This window comes from Clarias gariepinus, chromosome 13 (genome assembly GCF_024256425.1).
Source record: "Clarias gariepinus isolate MV-2021 ecotype Netherlands chromosome 13, CGAR_prim_01v2, whole genome shotgun sequence".
NCBI classification, from domain to species: Eukaryota; Metazoa; Chordata; class Actinopteri; order Siluriformes; family Clariidae; genus Clarias; species Clarias gariepinus.
This window is the reverse complement of record NC_071112.1, coordinates 24512219-24524999: the sequence shown is the minus strand read 5'-3', so window position 1 is coordinate 24524999 and position 12781 is coordinate 24512219. Positions and strand designations below refer to the sequence as shown.

General features: G+C 38.9%; 1 protein-coding gene across 1 annotated transcript in view; it reads left to right on the top strand.

The window, feature by feature from the left end:
* LOC128535777 (ryanodine receptor 3) overlaps positions 1 to 12781 on the top strand; it is a 196135-nt gene that overhangs the window by 107723 nt on the left and 75631 nt on the right. Inside the window, 5 exon segments of the mRNA XM_053509826.1 lie at positions 423 to 509; positions 1144 to 1370; positions 6622 to 7426; positions 9331 to 9531; positions 10855 to 10957. Of these exon segments, the coding sequence (XP_053365801.1) occupies positions 423 to 509; positions 1144 to 1370; positions 6622 to 7426; positions 9331 to 9531; positions 10855 to 10957 (1423 nt within the window).

The window sequence follows — 12781 nt, the reverse complement described above, 5'->3', positions numbered from 1 at the left end:
CCCTCAACTGCTCAGATGTATAATGAGACAAAAATGTAAGTCGCTCTGGATAAGAGCGTCTGCCAAATGACTAAATGTACTGTGAAGTCAGAATATTTGCTCAAAAGTCTTGCGGATTCATTCTTAAGATGAACTTTCCACATAGACTTTGGGCAGCTTTTTTTCCCTTAATAAATTAAATTATCATTTAAAAACTGCATTTTGTACTGTATGTTCAGGTTATTCCGGATTATCTTTGTGTAAATATAAAAAAATGTTTAATGATCTCAATCATTTAAGCGTGAAAAATATGCGAAACCCCAGAAACGAGGAAACAGGACTTTTTCACAGCACTGTATATGTCACAATGATTTCGATTGAAAAATGTGGTTTCTTATGAAGGCAAATGTATTGATGTCAGGATGCATTGTGTTGCTGTGCAGGTGGAGCCAAATACAAAGCTTTTCCCTGCTGTGTTTGTACGTCCTACCAGTCCAAATCTCTTCCAGTTTGAATTGACAAAGATCAAGGTTAGTGTGTTTCCATAACAATTTCATTTTCTGCTTCTTTTAGGCAGAGCTACTGTAAAACCTTTATATCTTTATCTCACAGTCATTTAATTACCTACATTATTTTAAAGCATTTTCACTTTGGTATTAATAAAGTTCTTATCTTGAATCTATTGAATCTTAAAAAGCTAATGCACTTCATTCATTAATTCATTAATTCATTCATCTTCAGTAAGAGTTTTATTCTGGATGGTGTCATAGTAAAAAGGTACCTTTAGCAGTAAATATTAATAATAGGTACTGGTAATTAATTTAATAAACTATACTAAACTTACACTATTACTTAAATAGTAAAAATTAATGAGCAATTAAAATTAAACTAATGATTTTAATAATTGTAATGTAAATTAATATATCTTAAATTTTTGTTGTTGGCTACTACAGTAATAAAACCTTTTTTTTTATTTTGGTGTCAGAATATTAAATGATTATTGAATACATTTGGAAAATTATGATTTGTCCTTTTAGATTTTTCAAAAATTAATATATACTGTACATGTAACATTTTATTCACATGTGCATACTTTCTCATTGAATGATTATCTAAGTTTCAGCAACAAACCAAGAAAATGTTTTTCTGACCTCTCCACCACAGAATGCTATGCCACTTTCATCAGCAATTTTTAAGAGTGAACACAAGAACCCAATCCCTCAATGTCCACCTCGTCTGGATATCCAGACTATTAAGTCGGTTTTATGGAGTCGGATGCCCAACACTTTTCTGAAGGTGGACACAGCTCGAGTGAGTGAGAGACATGGCTGGCAGCTGCAATGTCTGGAGCCCCTGCAGATGCTGGCGGTACACATTCCAGAGGAAAACCGGTTTGTTTACACATGCAGTCACCCAGGGCGTGATTGCATTTATCTGTTCCCAAGTACAGGATCTCAGCAGATCTTTCACAACTTATTGTTTCTTCTTGTCCTTTCAGAAATTCTTTTTGTAACTGTGGTAAATATTAGTCATCATCAACCATTGTACAATACAGTATGTCTATATGCAGACCGTATGCTGTACTGTACATTCCTATATTTTAGAACGTGGTATCCTGTTACTTTGAGATAAGGAAATAATAGTGACATTATGAGTTATATAAATTAGTACAGTTAGTTCTGGTCAAGCAATTCATTCATTTCTAATAGGAGAAGAAGCATTCCATCAATGGCATTGAGTCATCTACTTGGAAATATCGGGGGAACGCATCATAAAGCAGGTCATAAAGTACACATGGTAATAAAGCACATTTATAGAAATCTGGTTCTACTTTCCTAATTAGCAAGGCAGAAGAGACAGTGGCAAATCTCACTAAGAAGAAAAATAAATAAATTGATATTCCAACAGAAAACTTCAGGGATTCCTATTGTTTTCTGGGTGACACCTGATGTACTGCATTTAAAGAAAATTATAACATTATAAAGTTATATAATAGAAAGTAACAAGAGTCTTATAGTAGTCAAGGAGAGTGATCTTGCCATATAATTTTCCAGACATACCATTGACTCAAAAGGCAGGATTCTCTGGAGTGGGTTCCTCAATCTCACCAACTGTCTCGTGGATTATGTCGAATACTCACCAGTGTTCTCCTCAATTCTCTCAATTTAACAAAACTCCCGCCAAGTAGAAACACATTCTCACTGAACGTCCAGGATTTCTTCTCAACCTCCTTAGCCACTCTTTAATTTCATTATCGCTGTTCTGCATTCTTAAGACTGGGGAGAACCGGAATAGCTCTGTGACTTTGGGGACTATCCAGGATTGCCTCAGGAGTGAGTTTACGAGTACCAGAAAAGTGCTACCAGGGAAATTTATACTTTTTTTCCCTCTAAAACAAGTCTATAGTAATCCTGTATATGACATTATTTATATATCATATACTGTATGGCATGACCAACTTTTTTCATAGCTTTTTGCCAAGTTTGGCAAGATGAAGAAAGGCTTGGCGTGGTTGAAGCAGCCCAACAAGAGCCCAGAAGTTTTAAGAAAACTCCAGAGGTATGGCAAATTTCTTGCCAAAATCTCTCCCTATGAGATTTCTTGTTGGACTCTTGTGCTTTAGATACTGAATGAGCAAGACAAAAGCAACAGTGGCAAGGATGACACCCTGAGAGGAACCAGACTTACATGGAGCTTCATTCTGGGAGACACCAGATTATGTGCGATTATAATTAATTAGAGTATACAGGTCTTACAGTACAGGACAGTCTAAGTAAGTAGAGCAGCAGTACAATGATTTAGGAAGGATGCACTGTTTTTTTTAGAAGTGTTTCTTGACCTAACAAAAGATTGGACTTAATAAAATGTGCTAGGGTTAGGATTAATGCTAATATAGCTAAAACATGTTATGAGTAAGTGAAAGGTAGTATGGAACAAGGTTAAACAATGAGACTTAAATTTAATTCAATTAAGTTTTTATCTATATAGCGCATTTAACAATTGACATTGTCTCAAAGCAGCTTTACACAATCAAAAGAATTATTTAAATTTGTATAAAACATGTATGAATTAAAATGATAAGACTGTCCCTGATGAGCAAGCCAAGGTTGATTGATGGTGACAGTGGCAAGAAAAAACTCCCTGAGATGGTAATAGGAAAAAACCCTTGAGACAGGAAACCCATTCCCATTGGGCTGAAACAGATAGCAGGGATTGCACAGATCTGCATCATACTGTGCGAGACTGGAAGTTCAGTATAACAGGAGAAGTGTTTAAGGTAAAGTTGAGCCCAGTTTGTTATTGGAGGCTCAGGTAGACTGTAGGAAACTCCAATCCTGAACTATTGAGTGACTGAAGTCACAAGTCCTGAGAGAACAGCTGTCTGCATCAGCCAAGGACAGGACTGTCTTCGTGGGAAAATGGAACTGTCCCCAGTCACCACACATATTCCAGGCAGACCACACAGGGCATCCATGCGACGAGATCTCCAACCAGAAACAGGAGACCAGAACGAGTCAGACAGCTCCAGGGGGCAGAGGAAGTCTGGATCACTGGCAGCTCAGAAGCGACATGTTTCTTCGGCATGTCTAACTATGACAGCATAACTTGAAGGGAGAACCAGAAGGAAACACAGACATGAGGGCTCCCTGAGATTTAAAGGGACCAATCATTTCGCTGTCAACAAACCTGAGTGGTCAATAAGAGTGGGGAAAACAGCATCTAAACATACCAGTTCATCGTAATACTCTATGGCCATAAGTCCCCTAGATCTGCTCCTTTACCCAAGGCTAATCTATTTACAAAAATGCTTGGCTAAATAAATAGGTTTTTAGCCTAGACTTAAACACAAAGACTGTGTCTGAGTCCTGAACATTGATTGGAAGACATTCCATACCTTTGGGGCTTTGTGAGAAAAACCTCTGCAGCCTGCATCCTTTAATCGAAGTAGGCATGGCATTAAATGGTAAGACACAAGCAGTTCACTCAGATACTGCAGCGCAAGACCATTTAATGCTTTATACGTAAATAGTAGTATTTTTATATTAAAGCGAAATTTCACTGGCAGCCACTGCAGTGTGGATAAGATAGGGGTTATGTGCTCGTATCTTATGGTTCTAGTGAGGACTCTCGCTGCTGCATTCTGGACTAGCTGAAGCTTGTTTATGCACCTAGTTGAACAAGCAGGCAATAAGGTGTTACAGTAGTCCAACCTAGAGGTGATAAAAGAATGAACTAGTTTTTTTTGCCTTATTTAGTGACAATATATTTCTTACCTTGGCAATATATAATATGAGGTAAGTACTTTCACTGTTACACTTGAAAGGCCATTTAAAGTTACAGTGTGATCAGAAAGCTTGCTTTTAGCTGCTTGTGGTCCTATGACTAGAACTTTTGTCTTATCAGGATTAAGCAGAAGGAAGTTAATTAACATCCAATTTTTTATGTCCTGCACACATTGCTAAACTTCGGTAAGCTGGTTTTTCTCATCTGGTTTTGCTGAGACGTAAAACTGCGTGTCATCAGCATAACAATGAAAACTAATACCATGCTTATGAATTATGTTGCCCAGAGGAAGCATGTAAAGAGAAAAAAGCAGTGGGCCTAAAACTGAACCCTGTGGAACACCAAACTCCACTTTAGAACATGCAGAATAGTCACCATTTAAATCTACAAACTGATAACGATCAGTCAAATAAGATCTAAGATCTAAGCCACGCGAGGGCTGTTCCTCTAATTCCTACTACATTTTCTAATCTGTAAAAAAGAATACTATGATCAATAGTGTCAAAAGCTGCACTGAGGTTAAGTAATACAAGGATAGTTACACAACTCTGATCAGAGGCCAATAGGAGGTTATTTACTACTTTAACGAGTGCTGTCTCTGTGCTGTGATGAGGCCTAAATCCTGACTGATACAGTTAGTTTATGCCATTCCTATGTAGATATTAACATAGTTGCTGTGATGTGAAGTCCTCACTACTGTTGTTGTTGTGAAGATTTCTGCAGTGGTCTTGTTTCTAGTTAATTTGGCTATGGTATTAAATAAAAATCTAGGATAAATTTTTTATGTGATAAAGCTCTGTGTATTTGATGTGAATGTGCATTAAATGTAGTAGTGCGATGATGTGCGTACATTTTTAATTTAATTTTATTTGTATAGCACTTTTAACAATTGTCATTGTCACAAAGCAGCTTTACACAATCAAAAGAATTATTTAAGTTTGTATGGAATGTGAATGTGTATGAATTTAAATGGTCAGATAGTCCCGGATGAGCAAGCCGAGGGCGAAAGTGGCAAGGAAAAACTCCCTGAGATGGCAATAGGAAGTAACCTTGAGAGGAACCAGACTCAACAGAGAACCCATACTCATTTGGGTGAAACAGGGAGCAGGAACTGATCTGCATTCATACTGTGTGTTACAGTAGATGGCAGGCGGTTCAGTATAACAGTTAATGTAAATTGATGTTAATATGGAGTCCAGGTAGTTATTGGATGCTCAGGTTGATGTGAAAATTCCAGTCCTGAACTTTTGAGCGACTGCAGCATTGACTGCATTATTACTATGACACATTTTAAATTGAGACAAGACTATGATCTGAGATAGCTTCAGATTGTGGAATTATGATTATATTTCTTATACTCAATCCGAAGGGTAATATTAAATCTAACGTGTGACCTGCTTTGTGAGTGGGACCTACTACACATTAGTGGGTCCTACTCATTTAGTCCTACTGAGTCCAGTATGGACATAAATGCTGTTCTCAGAGGGTCTTCTGCATTCTCAAAATAAATATTAAACAATTAACACTTTGTCTACAGAGACAACAAGGTTTAAGAGCAAATTCATAGGGAAATTCAGAGTACAGTCCTGGAGGTCTGTAAATGATAATTAGTGGGATCGACTGAGCTGACTTCATATTTGTAGCTACACTTTTTATGTTACAGTACTATAGAGAACTTCAAATGCATTAAATTTGAGTCCGTGTTTTTGTATACACTATGATAGACAGATTATCATTGTAAATAAATGCAACGCCTTCTCCTCTACCAGTTAGTTGAGGCCGGTGTATGTATCTGTATCCAGGAGGACAAGCTTCATTTAGAGCTACCTACAGTACTCGTTCTCTTTAATCCAGATTTCTGTTGAACATAATATATTAAACTCCTGGTCTGTAATAGTTTCATTAACAATAACTGCTTTAAATGCAAGATATCTAATAGTTAACAATCCCAGCTTTAGATCAGAGGTGCTGGCTGTGTATTTAGTGTGTTTTTATTTATTTGTCTCTATATTAATTAAATTACTAAAACAGACTTTCTAGAGTCTTTCTACATTTTTGCTTAGCTTGGGGAACAGACACAGTCTCAATATAGTGAACCCTGAGTGACGACTCTATACAGCTAGCAGACGGTTGGTCCTCCGAGACTATGAGCTATACTAGAAGGAATGAGAGCAGCACCTTCCCGAGTGGGATGGATACCATCCCACCCTAACAGGCCAGCTTTGCACTCAAAGGTCTTCCAATTGTCTATGAAGCCCACATTATTTTCGGAACTTCAATTGCTGCCACAAATTTTTTACTGTTTAAAAGCAACTTAAGTATGATGAATATGGATAACGTTCCATTTTTCTTTCACAGGTGTGTGGATATCATGGAGCTCTCTGAGCAGGAAGACCTGCAGACATTCCATTATCACACCCTTAAACTTTACCGTGCTCTCTGTGCCCTTGGTAACACCCGTGTAGCCCACGCTCTTTGCAGCCACCTTGACCAATCACAGCTCCTTTACATTATTGACAACCAATATTTGTCTGGCTTACTGCGCCAAGGCTTCTATGATGTCCTCATCAGTATACATCTTGAAACAGCCAAAGCTGCACAGCTTATGATGAACAATGAATTCATCATCCCAATCACAGCAGAGACCCGCAGCATCCGACTCTTTCCAGATACCTCCAAGCAGCACCAGCCACCTGGTGTAGGACTCAGTACATCTCTAAAACCTAGCCTTAGCTTTGGTCCACCATGCTTTATTACTCCGAAACGTGACCAGTACCTCTACAGCCCGGAAATTCCTTTGGACGTCCTGAGGGAGAAGGCAATAAGCATGCTAACAGAGGCAGTTCAGGGAGGGGGAGACCACATTCGAGATCCTGTAGGGGGCAGTGTAGAATATCAGTTTGTGCCAATTCTCAGACTGATTAGCACATTGCTAACCATGGGTGTGCTAACAAGCCAGGATGTCCATAAGATTTTGCTCCTCATTGAACCGCATGTTTTTGGGGAGCAGAAAGAAGATGAAATGGGGGAAGCTACAGAGAAAGAGGGGATGACAGGAACAGAAAAGAAGGCAGTGGAGGCCGGAGAGGAAGAAGCCAAAGATACCAAGCAGCCAATAAAGGGATTATTGGAGAAGAAACTGCCAGAGTCGGTCAAACTGCAGGTATAACAGAACTTTTAATTTCTTATCTGCCTTTCTATATTTTTTCACGAGAGTGGCCAACCTGTCCTGAATTAAAATTTTTGACAGATCATTTTGACAAACCCATGCCAAAACCATTACAAATATAATTCATTCAACTTGTTTACATTCAAACTTTATTTACAAAGTACTTACTTTACAATTATATTACATTACAATTCTTTTTTTGATTGTCAAGACTTGTCAATTTTATTATTTAATTGTCAAGAATTGCTATGGTTTCTCACCTGCTATCAGTAACACTGGATACCAATGTCTTGGGCCATGTCCACACAATGTTTTTTCTTCTTCGTTTTTAAAAATAATTCTGTCCACACGACCTAGGATTTAAAAATATCTTTGTCCAGATAAAAAACACACAACGCCCTGTTAAGTGCTGTTAGGAGCCTCCTTAATCAACAGGGAGCCAATTAGAAGCCTAGACAAAACTCATTACCTGTTGCGCTTTGTAGAAGTCCGCCGTGGTAGTCTGCGGGGTCTGTGTCGTTAGAGTTTTGTACAGTATTTAGCAGCAGTGAGCTTAGTAGTACACTCAGGCACCTCTGTTCATTCACATAATGTGTAAGTAACTGTGTGTGTATGTACACGCATGTAAAAAGTCCAGTATGCAGTGTTAACACAGTCACTGGTTTACTGTACGAATATCCTCATAAACAAAGCTGACGTAAAATCAAGTAGACTGGCACACAGACAATTACATCATCGGCACAAGGTGACGTTACAACAAGCCAAAATCTCAGTTTCCCCTGTCCACAAACACCACTGAGTTTTGAGAAATCTTCACTTTGGACGGAGTTTTCCAAAAGCTCAGTTTTTAACGACTATTAGATATAAGCAGATAAAAATTTCCGTTAAATTCAGGTGTTTCAATCAGGCCCCTTATTCCCCCAGTGAAGGGCAATGTTAATGCTTCCAAGACATTGTGGACAATGCTATACTTTGTAGAGGAAGGCCCTTTTCTATACTAACATGCTTGTGCTCCAGTGCATAAAGCAAGTACTATTAAGACATGGTTTGATGAGTTTAGCATGAAAGAACTTACAGTAAATGGACCACATTCAGAGCCCTGACCTCAACCCCAATAAGCACCTTTGGGATGAACTGAAACAGAGACTGTGAGCCAGGCCTTATCGTCCAACACCAGAACCTGACCTCAGAAATGCTCTACAGAATGAATGTGCTCTCTAAAATCTTTTGTTCATATAGTATACTGTAGTTCTTACAAAAGTAAAGTTACTCCAAAGAATAATCGAGACATGACAATTTTTAGCTTTTCTTCAGGAACACAGAATCAACAACATAAGTGCATGATGAGTCAGCTAATTACTTGAGCAGGTCAATTAAGTCACGGATTGACGTCAGTTTTCCCCTCTCACAAGCCCAGTTGGATCTGTGACTTAAATGAATTAAAAATAAATTAGCTGGCTTATCTGGCTGTTGCCTGAGGCTGTGTTCTGTTCCACAGTGTATGAGAGGTTTTCACAAGCACTCTAGAAGTGACAGCTCAAAGCTGTCCACATCAACATTAAACCAGGAATTCAGCATATTTTTGGACTGTGCAACTTGTACCAGCCCTTAGTGAATTGTACCAGACTCTGGTTCTGCAGGATGTTCAGTAAAACCAAGCAACTCATTTTCTTATGAAGCTGCACAACTTGTACCGAGACTGTATTTCAAGCAAAGGGTTATCACACCAGTCATTGACTATCTTTCATAAGTTACTTTTTACTGTCTTTTATAGTATTTTATTTAATTTAGAAACTTTTTTGTTCGCATTTGTGTCTATGATTTTGCAAAGTATTATAGATGTATTCTACCTTTTCATCTATAAAGAACATTTATCCAGTTTCTATACCTCTTTTCAGATGTGCAAACTTCTTCAGTACTTCTGTGACTGTGAGCTGCGGCACCGTATTGAGGCCATTGTGTCATTTTCTGATAGCTTTGTGTCAAAGCTGCAGTACAACCAGAAGTTTCGTTATAATGAGTTAATGCTTGCTCTTAACATGTCTGCTGCTGTTACTGCCAAAAAGACTAAAGAGTTCCGCTCTCCACCACAGGAACAGGTAGGTGTCAGAAATATGCTGAACATAAAGCATGACTACAATTTTCATCAGACACTGTACTTCACAGAATCACATCACATGACTGTTTGCACTTACTGAACACTAGTATGTATAGCACATCTTGTATACGTAGAATTGGCTGATCGAAACCTTACTTCTCACAATGTAACACCAGGACCAGGATCCAGGGTGGCTGTCTGACAAGCAATTTTATTTTGTTTTAATTTGTTATTTAAGGACAGTAACAGGTGCACAGGTGTGCTTTGTTAGATTGATTGTTCATGCTGTGAGCCCAAGATTTTGCCTCTGAATACTTTATTTCTTCTTAAAAAGTATAAGGACCCAGCCTCCGAGTGGCGCAGTGGTAAACTGCTCGCCCTATCATCCGGAGATCGCTGGTTCGGTTCTCAGGTGATGCTGTAACCTCTCACAGCCGGAGGTCTCGAGAGAGCTAAATTGGCCGAGTTCTCTCAGCGGGGAGGGATGTGCACCCACTTAGTGCTTACATTTGTGAGCTCGTGCACGCGGAGGGAGCGGATAGCCGCCCCAACGGTGCTTGAGCGAGCAGTTGGCTTGTCCCCAGCCAGCCCTTGGCCCTCCTGGCTGAATGGTAGTAAGTAGCCCCCTTAGTGACGGGGAGGAATTGGACAAGACTAAAATTGGGGAGAAAACCGGGGAAAATAAAAAAGGAAAAAAAAAGTATGAAGACCAGAAAGCTGTCTGTGCCAAAAAGCAAGCTACAATATTTTGAAGGTTAAAAATAGAAAAACTGCACAAAAGGCCAAAAGCATTGGGTATACCCCTATATGCAACCATTTTGTAGCACCTGTCAAGGTCATGGGGCAGCAGAATAAGCAGAGATCCACGGGCTGCCTTCTCCCTAGCCACCTTTTCTAACTCATGCATGGGAATAATGAGGCCAGATAAGAGATATAATCTCTCTCTTCCTGGGTGTGCCCTGGGGCCTTGCTTCTCTGGAATCAGAGTTTTGACCACTTTTCTGACCCTCCTCTCTAATACTAATGTATAATAGTGGGAGGCTTACATGGACATCACCTCACGTTTCCCCAATGGAAGGCCAACTGTGGTGGATAGAAGGGAAAAAGCACATCTCTAATTTTGTCCAGCAATGCAATTATTAAAATTAGTTACACAATAGATTGCTACCAAAAAAAACCATAGAACATTGATGAAATGGTTTAGTCTTACTCTTAATTGGGGTGGGTAATAGCCTGTTTTTTTTCCTGGTAGTTTTACCAGGGACTATACACACAATAACTACCACTGGTCTCTGGGCTATGCATTTTTTTTTTCTTCTTTCAGATCAACATGCTGTTAAATTTCAGTATGGGAGAGGACTGTCCATGTCCGGAGGACATTCAGGAGGAACTTTATGACTTTCACGGTGAACTTCGTTTACACTGCGGTAGGAGCAACCTCTTAGTATAAATAAAATATTGGTATTTTTTTAGTCTTGCCAGCATGGACATTGTTTATGGTACACATGATAATAATCCAAAGGTATGCTTATGCATGGAACGAAGTGTTATTATAATTATTTTTTTCAACATTTAATTGCAGCACTTGTGTTAGTAATGAGTTTTAAATAAATCCATTCTAATAAAAAAAATGCATCTAAGGCTGTCAGCAAGAATAAGAGTTTATGACCATAATAAAGTTGTTTAGGCTTTTGGTCTTTACTGAAATTCAGGAACTATTCCTGTTCAAATATTTAAAATCTATTTAACACAACCTGAATCACATGCATTATTCATTTATATAATTCCTGTACTAGCTTTTTACAATTCAAAGCTATTGTTTATGAATGACTTCACTAGAAATAAGTCAGCGTACGTCAATTTAAATGCTGTGTCCACGTTAATGGTATCAATTAGTTCCTGTCCCATATCGTACTTAAAACTGTACTTTGATTCCCATCCTACGACCCATCTAACTTCATGAATATTTTTAAATTGTGCAAAAAAGTTGTGTCCCAGTCTAATAATACATAAAATACATAGCCCCTTTATATTTTATATAAAAATAAATTTAATTAATTCTGTGCTCATTCAACCTGTTCTAATTATCCAACCTTTTACAATTGTTATAAACAGTTTTTGATTAGTATCATGAACCCTGGTTAAAAGTGGTCTAATTTATGAATTGTTGAATATAATTGATAACATTTTATTTGGATATGGAGATGTATACTGAACAATTTGTGAAGGGATTAACTCTGCTTATTGATAGACTAATAACAAGTGGTGGGAGCTAAAAATGGAAGAATGTTGTGTAGTCTTAAGGGAGGAGTTGAGACAGGCTATGGGTGGTCAGGAGGTGCTTTCAGTTGACTGGACAACTACAGCCAATGTGATCAGGGAGACAGGTAGGAGGGTACTTGTTGTGTCATCAGGTAAGGGGAAAGTGGACAAGACTTGGAGGTGGAATGAGGAAGTCCAGGAGTGTATACAGGGAAAGAGGCTAGCTAAGAAGAAGTGGGACACTGAGAGGACTGAAGAGAGTAGACAGGAGTACAGGGAGATGCAGCGTAAGGTGAAGGTAGAGGTGGCAAAGGCCAAACAAAGAGCATATGAGGACTTGTATGCTAGGCTAGACAGTAAGGAGGGAGAGGTGGATCTGTACGGGTTGGCAAGGCAGAGAGATAGAGATGGGAAGGATGTGCAGCAGGTTAGAGTGATTAAAGATAGAGATGGAAATGTACTGACAGACGCCAGGAGGGTGATGGGAAGATGGAAGGAGTACTTTAAGGAGTTGATGAATGAGGAAAACAAAAGAGAACAAAGAGTAGAAGAGGTGACTGTTGTGGGACAGGAAGTAGCAAATATTGGTAGAAGTGAGGTGAGGAGGGCGTTGAAAAGAAAGGATGAAGAGTGGAAAGGCTGTTGGTCCTGATGACATACCTGTGGAGGTATGGAAGTGCTTAGGAGAGGTGGCAGTAGAGTTTTTGACAAGTTTGTTTAACAAGATCTTGGAGAGTGAGAGGATTCCAGAGGAATGGAGGAGAAGTGTATTGGTGCCAATTTTTAGGAACAAAGGAGATGTGCAAAGCTGTGGCAATTATAGAGGCATACAGTTAATGAGCCAGACAATGAAGCTGTGGGAAAGAGTAGTGGAAGCTAGGTTAAGGGCAGAGGTGAGCATTCGTGAGCAGCAATATGGTTTTATGCCTAGAAAGGGTACATCAGATGCAGTATTTGCTTTGAGGATGCTGGCGGAGAAGTACAGAGAA